At 39.4% G+C, this 18279-nt stretch overlaps 1 protein-coding gene across 3 annotated transcripts in view; it reads right to left on the bottom strand.

Annotated features, from left to right (window-relative positions):
* Positions 1 to 835: 835 nt before the first annotated feature.
* LOC124112914 (opioid growth factor receptor-like protein 1) overlaps positions 836 to 18279 on the bottom strand; it is a 39831-nt gene continuing 22387 nt past the window's right edge. For all 3 annotated transcript variants that reach the window (XM_046473103.2, XM_046473104.2, XM_046473105.2), the window contains one exon: positions 836 to 1307. In XM_046473103.2, coding sequence (XP_046329059.2) covers positions 1073 to 1307 — 235 coding nt within the window. In that variant the 3' untranslated portion in view covers positions 836 to 1072. The remainder of the gene's footprint in view (positions 1308 to 18279) is intronic.

Below are 18279 nucleotides of genomic sequence, written 5' to 3'. Positions count from 1 at the left end.
ATAGAAATGAAAAATCAGTGATAATCACAATTGTAAAGCTGACAAATAATTAGTGAAAGTCGGACAATCCACATACAGTTTGAAATGCACAACTTTTGATATGTGAGAACAGGGTATTCGTGAAGCAGGACTCATGCTAATATCCCAATATTCTAACAGAGAACTATAGAACATTATAATGGACAGAACGTTACTGCTGGAGTAGAACAAAATGAATGTTTGCCAACTGATACTTCAGAATCAAAAACATTCTGAATAAATTTCTTTGCAAATATTCATAAAATTAGGTTTATTTGTTGTTGATATTTCACAGTAGAACACCAACAGGAAATCTAGAATTCATTGACAAGTTTTGATAATGAAAGTTCAAAATTATGTCTTCCCAATACTTAAAATAAAGCCAACCCATGACAAACAATTTACACAGCAAGTTGGATATGGCAAACAAACATTTTTTTTTAATGTGTACAAAATGATCTGATTTAATTTAATACCATTTAAAAAATCTTATTATTGCTTATTACATGAGCAAGTTCATGGTTCTTGAATCTTATCAACCTTTCAACTAATAACCCCGAAATGATTCTGGATGTATCGAATGTTCTTTGGAGTACCGTATTCGACGTAATAAGCGCCCCGCTCCAATAAGCGCCCACAGCGATATTTATTAATATATTGGCAAGTGAACAATCCCAATTAGCACCCCTTCCAACTGATCAATGTACACAAGACTTATTTATTTGTGTGTAATACACACTCGTGTGTTATATGCAACCTAACTTATGGGCAATTTAATTCTGGAAAAATATATCTGTCGTATATAAACATTTCAGGCTGTCAGCATAAACCACGAAATTTATCTTTCAACTCTGTTTTTTTCACCAAAATTATATTCTAATAAGAGCCCCCTATTCCTAATTTTGAGAGCGCCTTGGGTGCTTATTACGTCGAATACGGTACTGTTCAAACATAAGAGAAACTTCAGCTTCCATTTCCTGACACTACTTTATCAATGATGAATTAATCAGGGAAAACCCTCTAAAAACTATAAAAACATGACAAGAAACAGTCTTTATGAATCAGAACAAATGACATTATCTGCAAAGTCTCGAAGTTCCTCTCTGGTCTTGTCGTCTTTGATGGTCTCTATCCAGTAGTTGTAGCAACTATCAAGTGTATTTTCCAGGGTCTTCTGTTCCATGGCTTCCTTCAGGATGAAACGCACAAATGGAGCTTTCAGATGTTCATAGCCAAGTTCTCCCAGTGACTTCAAGATCCGCGTGATCCGAAGATAGTTATGCATGGACCTGCAACATGACAAGGGTTGTCATTACATGATGGTATGGTTGTTGTTTGTTGTTTAACATCTTCCTCAACAACATTCCAGCTATATGACGGGGTCAGTACATAATCAAATCTGGACCAGACAATCCAGTGATTGACATGATGAGCATTGATCGATACAATTGGGATATGATAAACCAACCAAATAATCAACAAGTTAACAAGTCAGACCACTAGGGCTGGGACGAGACCAAATTTACTACCCGGGTACCCACCTCCCTAAAACCCGACCCTACCCGGGTACCCGCTGTAGATATCTAGAGATAGAAAACTGACCGATTTGGAAAGGTATGACCGTAGCCCTGGCCAAATGTATTCAGATACACGTGTAAAACAATCTGGTCATAAATACACTGAAGTTTACTGCATAAAGTTTTATCTTTATTCAAACATATAAAAGTCAGAAGGAATGGGTGCATTGTCAGATATAGTGTAACTACAGAGTTTAAGATAATTTTTGTCATTAAACAATATATCACGTGACTAACCATGGGTCCGGGTAGTCCTGTGGGTACCCGGGTCCTACTCAGTACCCACCCTACCCGGGTACCCGAGTTACCCGTCCCAGCCCTACAGACCACTCAATTCATTTGGTTCCCCCTAATGACGAGCATCGTTGCTGGGAAACTATATTCTTACCCAGAGTCCCCTGCACTATTAAGGAATTTACTGCGTCCATTAATTCATATTATCTCCGAGACATAAGCGTCAACAATATTTGTTTGTCAACTAGTCTCCTCTTCTCAGCATTATTTAAGAATGTGTATCTACCAATCACACATTGTAACACAATGCTGCTGCCTGGATGTCCACAGACCAATCCAAAACTTGTTCCTCACACACATTTTTCTATTCTACAACAACAACATACAAATCGGCAATCAGTACAAAAACAGCCTCCACCTGGGCCCAAAGTGCCAAGACCTCATAAAGCACATGTGTCAGAAAACTGAAGTTGACGGAAGGAATTCTGTAATTATTCATCTTCTGTGTAACACATTGAAGAAAAACACTACCACTCCTGAATGGAGGGGTAAAAAGTGCACTACATGTGACAAACATACAGATTACATAACCCTCTGATATTAATCAAAGTCATTTTGGGGGGTACCGTAGCTGTGTTAAACAGTCGTTCCCACCACATGTGCGATACAGGCCGTAACCAAATGACACAATATATGTGTTTATACCCTAGTTGACAGCAGACCTGTAAAATAAGCTGGATAAGATATTCACATTTGTAATTCTTGTATTACACTGTCAGTCAGATGCTGCCAACAAAGAGATCACTCTTAATTCCAAAAATTCCCGCAACCCTCCTGAGTATGCTAAGGAAAGCTTTGATGACTTCCAAAAGTCTGTATTATCAATATGCACTATTAAGGGATTTTTCCATGATTCCAAACTTATTGCTCTTGAAAAGCAATTGGGAAAAAAATAGTAATTTCTGCAATTTCTTGTTTCTTAAAGTTCATATTTTCATAATCTCAGAGGCATTTTAACATTGTATTGTAACAAGCATTCAATTCAATACTTACACATGTTAAAAAGTAAGGGTTCAAGGCTCTTTATCTTTACTGGTCCTGTTATCAGTAAACCACACATCACCTTGACTAAGCCATCATGTTTAGTAAAGTTTTCATTCCCATTTGCTGCAGACTTTTGGTCAAGTATCATCCGTCACATATATCATAATGATTAACTGTCAGTTTCTAATTAGCATCTATCATAACAAAAAGATATTCTCAGAGCATGTTACTTTATAAATGAGCTACACTGCAGTCAGCAATATTCCATAAACACTGAAGCCTATAAAAAAATTCAAAACCTGGGCTCAATGAGGACTTAATTGATAAATGATCAATTTATCCATGCATTGTAATTTATAAAAAGAAACCAAGGTAAAGACAATCATTGTGATCTCTACACAAGACATTTGTCTCCCAGGCCCTAGGGAATAAATTAACAAGAGTCATCAGAAGATGACAAATATCCCCCACCCCCTACAATAGCAAAAGGCACCACTTCAGTTCATGCACCAATTTTGGATGAAAAATCTTTCATGGTTTTCAAATGCTCCGGAAACTAAATATGAACGGACGGACAGACAGACCAGACGATGACTATATCCCCCAGCATTATTTGATAGGGGCATAAAAATGAATCCTTCTCAAGTCTAGATTGCCTAGCTCCTGAAATTAAGCATTGTCCTGGGCTCCATTTGGATTATCTTTTGTATGTTGTAGATAATATAATAATACCTTTATTTCTGGGATATAATGTTAACGTATATCATGGTATATTACACTAGGCTAAGGTGAGATGTCTGGCCTTTTTCATTCCCCACTGCAGTCTGTAGAGCGGTTGGAAAAGAAAAGCAAATTTGAGGTGTGACATGCTTGGTCAACATGATGCACAGAATAAAGTCTTATTATTATTGTATACTAGAAAATAAACAAAAGGAAAATGCACAGCAGCAGCATTAATCATATAATGCATGTGTACAATGTCCCAACATCAAGGCTTAACATCTTAGCATTGCTAAGACAAGCAATTATCACACTGCAAGTATGTAAACACTTCTTGAAAGTCAGGTGAACACTCCTGACATTTGCAAATACATCATGTTCACCTTCTTGACACTGAAAGAGGTTTTGAACCTTCGGAAGTGAGGGTTTTAGATATCTGAACCCTCTTAACTGAGGGCTTGACTTCTGAGTCAGACACAGCCTGCATGAAAGATGTATGTATTGTTTACTAAGTATTGGCTTCAAGCAAACAAAACAAACTCCCAGCTGGCACCAGAAATTAAGGAACGGTAATCTGTGCCGGAAATGAAGGAGTTGATAAAAAAGAGAGACTTGACATATTCGTGACTTGTGAACAAGTTAATTTAAGCTCTGTTATTGCAATTCCTGTAGACTGAATAACAAATAGAAATTTGTCTGTCTGTACAACAAGACTATTCTTTTTACAGTTTAGTCCGCCATATTACAACTACAAGCTTTATCACAGTGGCTTGTAAATAATCCTATCCTGACCAGGCAATATTCCAGCTATATCACAGAGGCTTGTAAATAATCCTATCCTGACCAGGCAATATTCCAGCTATCACAGTGGCTTGTAAATAATCCTATCCTGACCAGGCAATATTCCAGCTATCACAGTGGCTTGTAAATAATCATATCCTGACAAGGCAATATTCCAGCTATATCACACAGGCTTGTAAATAATCCTATCCTGACCAGGCAATATTCCAGCTATATCACACAGGCTTGTAAATAATCCAATCCTGACCAGGCAATATTCCAGCTATATCACACAGGCTTGTAAATAATCCTATCCTGACCAGGCAATATTCCAGCTATATCACAGTGGCTTGTAAATAATCCTATCCTGACCAGGCAATATTCCAGCTATATCACAGTGGCTTGTAAATAATCCTATCCTGACCAGGCAATATTCCAGCTATATCACACAGGCTTGTAAATAATCCTATCCTGACCAGGCAATATTCCAGCTATATCACACAGGTTTTTAAATAATCCTATCCTGACCAGGCAATATTCCAGCTATATCACACAGGCTTGTAAATAATTCTATCCTGACCAGGCAATATTTCAGCTATATCAAAGTGGATTGTAAATAATCCTATCCTGACCAGGCAATATTCCAGCTATATCACACAGGCTTGTAAATAATCCTATCCTGACCAGGCAATATTCCAGCTATATCACACAGGCTTGTAAATAATCCTATCCTGACCAGGCAATATTCCAGCTATATCACACAGGTTTTTAAATAATCCTATCCTGACCAGGCAATATTCCAGCTATATCACACAGGCTTGTAAATAATTCTATCCTGACCAGGCAATATTTCAGCTATATCAAAGTGGATTGTAAATAATCCTATCCTGACCAGGCAATATTCCAGCTATATCACAGTGGCTTGTAAATAATCCTATCCTGACCAGGCAATATTCCAGCTATATCACACAGGTTTTTAAATAATCCTATCCTGACCAGGCAATATTCCAGCTATATCACACAGGCTTGTAAATAATTCTATCCTGACCAGGCAATATTTCAGCTATATCAAAGTGGATTGTAAATAATCCTATCCTGACCAGGCAATATTCCAGCTATATCACAGTGGCTTGTAAATAATCCTATCCTGACCAGGCAATATTCCAGCTATATCTATCACACAGGCTTGTAAATAATCCTATCCTGACCAGGCAATATTCCAGCTATATCACACAGGTTTTTAAATAATCCTATCCTGACCAGGCAATATTCCAGCTATATCACACAGGTTTTTAAATAATCCTATCCTGACCAGGCAATATTCCAGCTATATCACACAGGCTTGTAAATAATCCTATCCTGACCAGGCAATATTCCAGCTATATCACACAGGCTTGTAAATAATCATAGATGGACCGGGCAAACAAGAGTTTGACTGCGTGAACATCAATCAACACCATCTGGTACAATCTGTATTAACTTTCACAGCCAGTGTAGAATAAATAGATATAAATTTATTTTTGTTTTACTGCAAATTGCTACTGTTTTCTGTTCTGAGTTGTGCTAATATTACCTTGTTATAAGCTTCCATATTTACAAACTTCAAAGCATCAGATTGGATGACATCAATAAGCGTGATCCTGCGAAGATTCCGTGTTAGAATTGGTCTTCGGGTACCCATGCTTGTCACAAGAGGCGTCTAACGGGATTTGGTGGTCAGGCTTGCTGACTTGGTTGATGCATGTCATGGTATCCCAATTGCATGGATTGATGCTCATGATATATATCACTGGATTGTCTGGCCCAGATTTGAGTATTTAAAGACCGCTGTCATAGAGCCGGAATATTGATGAGTGTGGCGTTAAACAACAAGCAAACAAAAGTGGAGAAATCATAATTGTCTACCATGGTCTACAGCCATCGTCAAAAGTGGCCCCACAACTTTAAAGGTAGGCTATTTAGGTTTACAGCTAAAATGAATAGAATTATCATTAAACCGACCGCATGTTATCCGAAATGAGCAGGCCACTGAAACTTGATAATGCCCTCATATTGCTTGACTACGGGCCATTATCACGGCCGTTGTTAGTTGACGTCATAGGGATAGGTTAAACAACAAACAACAACGACAACAACCTTAAACTGGACCTATGAAGCTGAAATTTCTCATGCTTTTCTGCATGAGTGAGTGAGTGAGTGAGTTTGGTTTAACGTCGCTTTTAGCAATATTCCAGCAATATCACGGCGGGGGACACCAGAAATGGGCTTCACACATTGTACCCATGTCGGGAATCGAACCCGGGTCTTCGGCGTGACAAGCGAACGCTTTAACCACTAGGCTACCCGACCGCCCCTTATCTGCATGACGTCATAGGGATAGGGAAAGCTGACTTCTCGTTCAATAGTGACATCGTCTGGTTTGTTCTATGATGTTTCCATATTTGTAAAAGTGGGTCAGTGACATTCGTGTTGATTGCAGTAAACGTTTCAAAACCGATATTGCTGTTTCCTTTTATCATGTATATTTAATAACAAATTCTATCCATTTTAGCAATTATAACTGTAATGCTATTTTTCAGGGCATTATCATTTACAGAAGCCCTGGGTCTTTTCAACTGCACTCCTTCGTCGGGCAGTTAATGGAAGACCTCGGGTCTGATAAAGCCCGGAATAATAGCGTTACCCTTATATTACAAGTCACCAAAATTTTGGGAAAAAAATCGTTTCAGACACTCTCCTCATGATCTTTCCCACCGCCACCATTGCCGACACACAATAAAGTGTAATACCATCCACATATCCAGATTAATCCATCTATTTCTTTGTGCCAAGCCTCAAAATGGTATTTATACTTTTTACTAAAATAATGACAAATACAATTTTATCCTGAATTTGAGCTTGGAAGTAAATATGTTAAAACACATAATTTGCCTTACCACGAACACTTATTCTATATTCCATGTAATTGGGGGCACACAATAAAGACCATTTATCCCACATTATCCCTGCCTCCCAAGATTTACTTACAAACACAACAACAGTATACCAAATTTCTTTCAAAAGTAAGTGTTTATTCAACAATAATTAGACTGTATGGACATGTCTTTGAACATTCTGAAGGTCTTTTTCTGCACAGTCGTCTGTTCACACCTGCTCTTTATCTTTCATTCCATGTTCCCAGCATTCTCTCTGCTTTTTTCCAAAGCAAACAAAAACTGTATTGCCTCTCATTGTGTAACCTAATTCCTCATCACCTGCTGTTAATTCATTACGCGATTTAAACACACTTCTAGACAGGATTCAACTCACATGGTTGTGAAGAAAACAGGACTGGATTTTTTCACGATTTTCAATGAGAAAATTGCACATGTTGTTGGACTCTGTCATTGGCTTGTGTCACACTTTTTTACAACAAGCCGATTTGTGATGAGTGGACTGCTGACGGACCTGACCAGGTGTGAACAACGTTAAGCATTCTGCCATTACGTGGAACCCTGAGTACATGGAGTACAGTCACATTTCTCTCTGTTTAGTAAGTGCAGTTGGAAGTCCAAATCTTCCACCATCACGCAAATGATGCTACACATGAGTTCAGCAAATGTCCAGGTTAAGTGGGACGCCAATGTTTTTGACACAAGCTACTTCTGTTAGCCTGAGACTACTAGATTGTGGTGAGGAAATTCAAAGCTGGTTGTCCTAAATGACTAGTTACATTTGACACACACAAGGATTATAATTCTTTACCAATTCTCCATGTTTTGATTATACAACAAATCAGTCTACAGGACAAGCTACCAACATGGAAGATCCGAGAAATACATTCTTTATTCATCCCCAACTGGACTAGTGTTAAAGACCCCCTACTAGTGTTAAAGACCCCCCACTAGTGTTAAAGACCCCCCACATTTCTAAGGCTGGATTCATCCTAACTATAGGAGAGGTGAAATGTTGTGTTCAAGACAGTTGCACTTTCATATTGACACGAGTGCATGCGTGTGTGGGTATGTGCCTGCATGCTTGGACTAATCTGGACTAATCACAAGGTAATTGTGCTGAGATACTATGCCGCAGTTTAACATGAACACCAATGTCAACTCAAAACACAATGACATAAGACGCTCTTTGTTTTCAAGAAATATGAATTTACTTTGGCAGTACATGATCAAAACTCTTCACAACCCTGAACTTGAATAATCCCACAAGGTAATGCCTTATATGGTCGTATTATTTGTAACATAAACATTCTGTGCAAGGCATCTGATAGTTGCAAAATAACACAAACACATCTCTTATTACAATTCTCACACTTGCATGTAAAGTTTCCAATATATGTCCTTTATAAATCAATGCAACCATGCTACTTTCATTCAAATCTGCTTTTGATGAACATCTTCAATATTTTCTTTCAAAAAACTATTGTGAAAGGCAAAGCAACATATTTGATTAGTGAATACCAACACCTACTTCAAACGTAACCCCCGTGAATCGTAAAGAATTCAAGTTGTTTCCTCCACCCTGTGAACATGGCGAACACGATAAATTTGAAACAGCCAGTTTGACATTTCCTGAGACTTTGAGAAATCTATACAAACGTCTTTACATATCATGCCATGACAGGAACAAAGATGATCACAAAGAGAAGGAAATACATTATTAATCAGGAGGATGGGATATATCAGATCACCATTGGTGCAGATAAGCAAGAGAAATTTCAGCTTCATAGGTCCAGTTTAAGGTTGTTGTTGTTGTTTGTTGTTTAACTTATCCCTATCCCTATGATGTCACCTAACAACAGGCGTGATAATGGCCCGTCGTCAAGCAATATGAGCAATATTATCAAGTTACAGTGGCCCGCTCACATCTGATAACATGCGTATGCACCAGGATGTGCTAACTTGGTAGCGCCGGGCGCAGACGGGTGCGCCCAACAGGGGAACACCGGGCGCTGACCAGAACGGGACGCACTGACTTGGCTTGGTAGTGCCAGGCGCAGATGGATCTGCCCAAGTCGAGTGCACCCGATGCTGATAACTACTAACTACATATGTACCAACTTTCATAATATTTTGAACAATAATGACCGAGTTATGGCCATAAATAGCCTTTTTTCAACATTGCTGCTATATTGAAAATTGGATTCAAACCTCTTTCAAAAATACATGTGTCATTGGTGGCAAGAAGAATGTGAAGTTTCAGCTTCATTGGTCCAGTGTTTCTTACGAAGCACGACTGATGCCAGACAAACAGGCCACGACATAAGCGATCCTGACTTTCAAACAGGATTTCTAAGTGTGCCCGTCAGGCACCAGGAACTTACTTTAACTGTGCCATTACAATTATAACCATGCTACCATCACTAAAATACAACCATTTCAAAGTCTGACATCACATATTTCATAAATTAACACACAAGCAGAGTACGACACGAAGTTAAGGATACGGCCGATACAAAGAAATCTCCTGAATACAGAACAGATGACACACAAATATGTGAAGGGTAGTCAACAAATTATAGCAGGGAAATAATCGCAAAGCAGTGACCAAGTTCCTTGACACATCGTTAACACCCATTTGCCATATATGAAAAGCCTATTTGTACTCGACCTGTTATCATATGGACAATTGTGATAAAGTTCAAAGTAGCACAGGAAATTAATATCCTCTAATGTGTTTATATCTGTTTGCAGAGGACCATAGCAATGAGATAGGGAAGCCATCTTGACAATTAAATCCACGTTTCTCCTTTGGAACACACCTTATAGATAAAATCTGTTTTGTTTCATAAAGAGATCATGTGTTCAACTAGGAATGTCATTTTAGGGTTTGAGGATATTATGTTTGTCTACGAGTCAATTTACTCCTCACATCTGATAGGAGTTAAGTCATCTAAACCTCTGGGATACAAGCCCAAACATTAAGGTATTAGTTTGTTATTTTCTGAGTATAAATTCTCCAAATTTAGATATAGAGGCTCTGTGGTTATGAACCCTGGACAAACCTAGTACTACTAGTATATTTGACCTTGATGTTGAGTGAGTGAGTTGTGTTTAACGCCGCTTTTAACAGTATTCCAGTTATATCACGGCAGGTCAGCTTAATGTGGGAGGAAAGCCCGAAGTGATGCAGGTCTTAGACGTTTACCACTTGGGTGAAACCCACGATCACGGGTATGGTGCTGACAAACCTAGAAATATAATCAGGGCGAACCGGCATTCGAATCCACAATCACAGGTTTCTGGCATGCCAAAGGGACGCAACTCTGCAAAGTGAATTGCGGCGCCTTAGACGACTGGGCCACCCGTGCCCCCGACCTTGACTTTGGACAAACCTGGTACTATTAGTATATTTGACCTTGACACTCGTTCCTTGGTCTCGTCTGAGATCGTGATGATGACAAATTGCCAAGCATTGTCATTATTTTTCAAAGACAATTAGAAACACTTTCAGGGCAAAATAATTAAAATAAGTTTTTGTACAGCTGACTTTCATTTTTCATTTGTTGTTCAAAAAACATTGAATGTAGAAGAACATATGCTGACCAATGAAAGAAGATTTTCTTATCCTGGGGAGAGATGGATCCAGGTTTTCAAATGAAGTACCTGTGACAAGAAAACTGGGAAATAACCCATCACTTTGTCCAAATTTTTAAAACTGTTTATTGTCAATATTCACATATATTTTAACATTGCGTAAGTACCCACTGACCAACATTATACCAATCTGCACTCAATTTTTAAGAAGAGCCACATTCTCTAACGTTAAAATGACAGTCCTTGTTTCAATGCATCAACAGAGATTTTGTAGGAGAGGGTGGATATTTTATGTTCAGATATTCAGTTTTTCCCAAAGCAAACACATTACCGCTGGCACATTGACACAAGTAATAGAAGGGTGTTTTATATTTTACAATCAATTCATGTTTGAAGTGGTGGCTCGTCAAATTGTCCCGTAACTATAACAACTGCCAGGTGATCTACCGAACACAGTGGTGGGTAGGAATTTCTGTCTTTGATCACGTTGATACACACTGCTCCATAACCCTAACAAGAGGTGTTCATCTATGTTCGAACTAGGTTTCTTCTCTGTCGCTCAAATTCTGTCCTTAAACTTAACTTGTCCTGTATAGTTTTAATAAGCTCCCCACCATTGTCAATTTTCTAAGTCACCCAGAGGCAAATTTGGTAACCTTTAAATACAGGAATTGAAAATTTCATGTACAAGTTCAACAGCCAAAGAAAAGTTATTTGTAAAGCAGAGAGGCATTTCAAGCTTAACATGTTTGTCACACCTCGATTCATTTTATCTAAATGTATAATTCAAAAATTAGGGAATATAATACAACTTTACCATGTTTACTCACAAACTCCTGAGACAAAGCAATGAAGTCACGGAAGATGTACTGGAAAAGTAATTCGAAATAATTTCCAAAGGTTACAACTTTAGGGGCTAATTACTGAAATAACAAGACTCTTATATCAAACCAGAATTAATTCATTTGAATTGAAAACAAAGAAAACAGGTTTTTATTACACCACAAATTAACTATCAACAAAACCAAGACATATTTTGTCATTTTACGACCAAACGAATACACTCCTTGTTGGACAAGTGTGAAATAACGCTGATAACACGCCAAATGTTACCACTTTAATTAAGTCGGATTGTCCACTCCCATGTAACAACCCACACTGCAGACATTAATTACAGACACTATCGCTATCATGTCTATTGAGCAACCAAATATCGCAACTTGACCTTGCATTAGCCGGCCTCTTGCATTAAAGTGGCTCCACCTAGTGAGTCGTTGAAAGCACAAGATCAAAGGCACTACAGAATAATCTCTGTCAACATGCCACAATTTCACCTAACCTTTGACCTTGCGGTCTAGTGACATCATATCCGCACTGGATTATCAAGGAGATGTACCGTATTTAATGTCTTCCTCATTTAGAATGAACATACTGTTATCCTGGTCATGTCGTTTCCTTCTATTTAGTTATATCCTTTACTCAATAATCAAAATGCATTTATGCTAAAATAGTTGTGAACAGTGAAGATGAAAAAAAATAAAATGGATTATGGAAATATTTTTAAAATAACCTTTGCGTCATGTTTTATAAAAAAATAATTGTTCACTGGACATGTTATACATCCTGAAAATAATTGTTCACTGGACATGTTATACATCCTGAAAATAATTGTTCACTGGACATGTTATACATCCTGAAATTAATTGTGTTGTGGGTCCATTGTTTGTTTCCTTTCAGAAAAAAATACACTGTTTGTTTTGAAAAAGATTTTGGTGCACTCTCCCCCTCCCCACCCACAATACCAATGGGTTGCCCTCACAGTAGACTAGCCGCATATGTGTAAAACCCTAAAACATATCCACGCAACTGAACCATTTTGACCTTTTGACACAGAAATTCTTCAAAGACTCACTAAACTGGACAATAATATGAAGACAATACATCATGATAATCCGGATGACGCCAGCGCCTACTTCATACAGACGTAACCAAAACAACGTCCCTCGATGTCGTCCCTACTATACAAACGATCATTTGAAGTCATAAGCTCTCCGAGTCCCACAAACGAGCTGTCACTACAGTGTCATTATGCTCACACTAACAAAAACCAGGGGTTGATACTTAATCCATTTAATTTACATTTGCCTTACTTTAGTGATGGCAAGAGCTACAAGGAGATTAGGAGATGACCGGTTGGACAGGCAGCTACACGACCTCCCCACTCCGCTGGTTTGAAGGTTTACGATCAGACTTGGAGATAGCATACGTCTATGACTTGGAATTATGGGATACATGACAGCTAGATAGATACACAGTGTTGGAAACTGGAACTAGTCCTGTCGTCCTTGCCAAACTGCCCAATAGTTAAGGTATCATAAGGAGAAATTTGCCATTTTTAAGGGTGTTGACATATGGTATCATTATAAGGACTAGTGAACTGAAGCTGTTAGTTTCTACCCCTGATACAGGCAGAACACCCACAATGTTTCAGGAGATAAACATTCTGTGCTTTCAGATTTGCAGGATGTACTGAGGATTGGGTGCCCCGAAATTTTGTATGGGACCGACAGCGTTAGACAGCGGTTTCCAATGTTAAAATGTCTTGGCATTAAAAACTTGACAAAAGACACAAATCTGAAAACACCTGTTTATCTTCTAAATATTTAATAAATGTGGCATCCATTTCCCAAGTAAAATGTCACATTTCTCATATGTGGGATTGAGAAAAAAAATATTCTTAGATAAGATAACTATTCATGCATTAATCCCATTTTGTCATGTATTACTACCAATCAAATTTTAGCGCACGTTCATTTTAGAATAAATAAATAACCCATTCTTGCTTCTTGCCTTAATTCCCTTAACTTTAACACAATCTTGAATAACAGAGAAGTAGAAAGGTTGTCTGTTGTACAATGTCAGACCTGTAAGGATGAGTTCGAATCTGGTTGAGGACCAACAAAACCCGATCTTTACAGCCTGTCTTCATGGCAGTGTTTGACATTAAGGATGGCTCATTATGGTTTCTTGTACATGTTATATGTCACCTTGAACTAGCAACCTTAGAAATGTCTTTATGTCTAGTTAACAGCACCTGTGTGAAGCTTACTTCCCAGTTCCACAGAGTTTGAGGTCTAATGGTAGAGCATCCGCCCGGAGAGCGGAAGGTCCAGGGTTCGATCCCCGGCCGCGTCATATCAAAAGACGTTTAAAGATGGTACTTGTTGTTACCCTGTCTGGCGCTCGGCACTGAGGGGCTAAAACAAGGACTGGTCGGCTTGGAGTCAGTATACTGTGTCTGAGTGGGGAATTCAAGTTAAATTGCGGCATGGTATCTCAGTGAGCTAGCACTATAAATCGGCATCAGTCCGGACTAGTACAAGCAGCCACACAAACACACACGTACATGCACGTCGCTATATAAGTGCAAAAATCTTGGACGCAACGTTAAACCCCATTTCACCTCACCTCACCACAGAGTTTGTAGCTGGTCATAAACAAGACAAATTGTGTACCCTGTTCATATTTTCTGTCAGTATTATTTAGTTCCACTTTGTAGCAAAATTGAAGCATCCATGAACATGATGAACTGGTACCAATGCTACTAGTCAATGAGGACTACCATTATGGGATCTTTACTTGTCCTCGGCACAATCTAGTAGTCTTAGGTTATAAGGCAGAACGGGAATACCATATCTATCGAAATATTTCAAAATATTTGTTTGTGCTGGTCGACTCAAACGTTTCTGGCACTGATGGAAGTTATTGTGACAGATGGAAGAGGGTGAGTTCTATACCATGATTTGCAATATTCAAGCTACATCAAGGCTACTTGTCAACAAGATAGCTCAGACCAGGTAAACAAAATATTGATAACACAAGCAGCACTTCATTATGGTGATAGAACATCAGCCAGATCAGCCATTAACGTGACTCTCTAACAACAAACAAGGGTACTGCGGATCTGTACCATGTACCCAACAGACAAGGATAATGTGGATCTGTACCATGTAGCCAACAAACAATGGTCCTGCGGATCTGTACCATGTACCCAACAAACAAGGGTCCTGCGGATCTGTACCATGTACCCAACAAACAAGGGTACTGCAGATCTGTACCATGTACCCAACAAACAAGGGTACTGTGGATCTGTACCATGTACCCAACAAACAAGGGTACTGCAGATCTGTACCATGTACCCAACAAACAAGGGTACTGCTGATCTGTACCATGTACCTAACAAACAAGGGTACTGCAGATCTGTACCATGTACCCAACAAACAAGGGTACTGCGGATCTGTACCATGTACCCAACAAACAAGGGTATTGTGGATCTGTACCATGTACCCAACAAACAAGGGTACTGCAGATCTGTACCATGTACCCAACAAACAAGGGTACTGCAGATATGTACCATGTACCCAACAAACAAGGGTACTGCAGATCTGTACCATGTACCCAACAAACAAGGGTACTGTGGATCTGTACCATGTACCCAACAAACAAGGGTACTGCAGATCTGTACCATGTACCCAACAAACAAGGGTACTGTGGATCTGTACCATGTACCCAACAAACAAGGGTACTGCAGATCTGTACCATGTACCCAACAAACAAGGGTACTGCAGATCTGTACCATGTACCCAACAAACAAGGGTACTGTGGATCTGTACCATGTACCCAACAAACAAGGGTACTGCAGATCTGTACCATGTACCCAACAAACAAGGGTCCTGCGGATCTGTACCATGTACCCAACAAACAAGGGTACTGCAGATCTGTACCATGTACCCAACAAACAAGGGTACTGTGGATCTGTACCATGTACCCAACAAACAAGGGTACTGCAGATCTGTACCATGTACCCAACAAACAAGGGTACTGCAGATCTGTACCATGTACCCAACAAACAAGGGTACTGCAGATCTGTACCATGTACCCAACAAACAAGGGTGCTGCAGATCTGTACCATGTACCCAACAAACAAGGGTACTGCAGATCTGTACCATGTACCCAACAAACAAGGGTACTGCAGATCTGTACCATGTACCCAACAAACAAGGGTACTGTGGATCTGTACCATGTACCCAACAAACAAGGGTACTGCAGATCTGTACCATGTACCCAACAAACAAGGGTACTGTGGATCTGTACCATGTACCCAACAAACAAGGGTACTGCAGATCTGTACCATGTACCCAACAAACAAGGGTACTGCAGATCTGTACCATGTACCCAACAAACAAGGGTACTGTGGATCTGTACCATGTACCCAACAAACAAGGGTACTGCAGATCTGTACCATGTACCCAACAAACAAGGGTGCTGCGGATCTGTACCATGTACCCAACAAACAAGGGTACTGCAGATCTGTACCATGTACCCAACAAACAAGGGTACTGTGGATCTGTACCATGTACCCAACAAACAAGGGTACTGCAGATCTGTACCATGTACCCAACAAACAAGGGTACTGCAGATCTGTACCATGTACCCAACAAACAAGGGTACTGCAGATCTGTACCATGTACCCAACAAACAAGGGTGCTGCAGATCTGTACCATGTACCCAACAAACAAGGGTACTGCAGATCTGTACCATGTACCCAACAAACAAGGGTACTGCAGATCTGTACCATGTACCCAACAAACAAGGGTGCTGCGGTTCTGTACCATGTACCCAACAAACAAGGGTACTGCAGATCTGTACCATGTACCCAACAAACAAGGGTACTGCAGATCTGTACCATGTACCCAACAAACAAGGGTACTGCAGATCTGTACCATGTACCCAACAAACAAGGGTGCTGCGGTTCTGTACCATGAAGCCAGGAATCCCCACAAACCCCATGTAGATCCAGCTTACAATTGGTCTTCACTCTTCAGCAACAGTTGCTTGACATAAAAGGCAATTAACAGCGTCAGGCGTTCAGGCTCACTGACTGATGTCATCATATTTATCCTAATGTGTAGATCGATGCTCATGTTGTCAATCACTGGATTGTCCGGTCGAGACTCGATTATTTACAGGCCGCCATCCTATAGCTGGCATATTGCTGAGTGCAGCTTTAAATGTTAAACAACAAACAAAACAAACAAACAAAACAATCTCCACAGGGGTTAATGGAAGCGAGATTGTGGATAAATGCTGTCATCAGAAATAGTTCCACAATATAACATAGGCATTATCAGTAATAATTGAAAACATATAATCCAATAATTTTCACCAACAGTTTTCAACTTTCTAGCTACAACTAGTCATTCTTCCCTCATACTTTACCTAGTCTTCTTCAAACAGTATTTTATATCATGTATATACTGGCATCCGGCTTTGGGTTACAAACAAGTTTCTAAATTGGTGTGGCCTTTTCTGTTTTTGTAGATTTCACACGACAGGTGTAAGTCAACACCAGGACATGGAGACGGACAATCCCAATGGTCAAGGAGGCGGCTGTTTTACGGTCTTAAAGTTCAGAAGGGTGAGGACCTTTCTGGGCAAACAAGTGTGGACAATTGATCCCCACAAAACTGAGGGTTTTGTCATATTTGTCTATACTAAGTGTATTATCGTTGTGAGAAGAAGCTGCAAATTGGCTCAATGATTGTGAATGTTCTCAAGGCCTGAGTGTGGACTGCTCTTTACTTTGAAACAATTAGAACTGAAACGTTTGCTTGGCAGATAGATGGAAGTGATGGTGATATGAAATATGAAAGAAGAAAACCCCAACTTTCATGGGTCTAGCAAGACCTGCTCAGAGGTCAATATGAAACATATAACCTCCAATTTACAGGGGTTTACCTACGCCTGCTCATAGGCTGATATATTGTAAGATAAAACCTCTAACTTACAGGGGTTTACCTAGATCTGCTCATAGGCCAATATATAAGATATAACCTCCAACTTACAGGGGTTTACATAGACCTGCTCATAGGCCGATAGATAAGATATAACCTTCAATTTACAGGGGTTTACCTAGACCTGCTCATAAGCAGATATATAAGATATATCCTCTAACTTACAGGGGTTTACCTATGCCTGCTCATAGGCTGATATATAAGATATAACCTCTAACTTACAGGGGTTTACCTAGACCTGCTCATAGGCCAGTATATAAGATATAACCTCCAACTTACAGGGGTTTACATAGACCTGCTCATAGGCCAATATATAAGATATAACCTTCAACTTAAAGGGATTTACCTAGGCCTGCTCACAGACCGATATATAAGATATATCCTCTAACTTACAGGGGTTTACCTAGACCTGCTCATAGGCTGATATATAAGATACAACCTCTAACTTAAAGGGGTTTACCTAGACCTGCTCATAGGCCGATATATAAGATATATCCTCCAACTTACAGGGGTTAACCTAGT

Source organism: Haliotis rufescens, unplaced genomic scaffold, assembly GCF_023055435.1.
Source record: "Haliotis rufescens isolate VD_foot unplaced genomic scaffold, xgHalRufe1.0.p SCAF_6, whole genome shotgun sequence".
NCBI lineage: Eukaryota > Metazoa > Mollusca > Gastropoda > Lepetellida > Haliotidae > Haliotis > Haliotis rufescens.
Note: the sequence above shows the minus strand (reverse complement) of the source record. Positions and strands in the feature narration are given on the sequence as shown.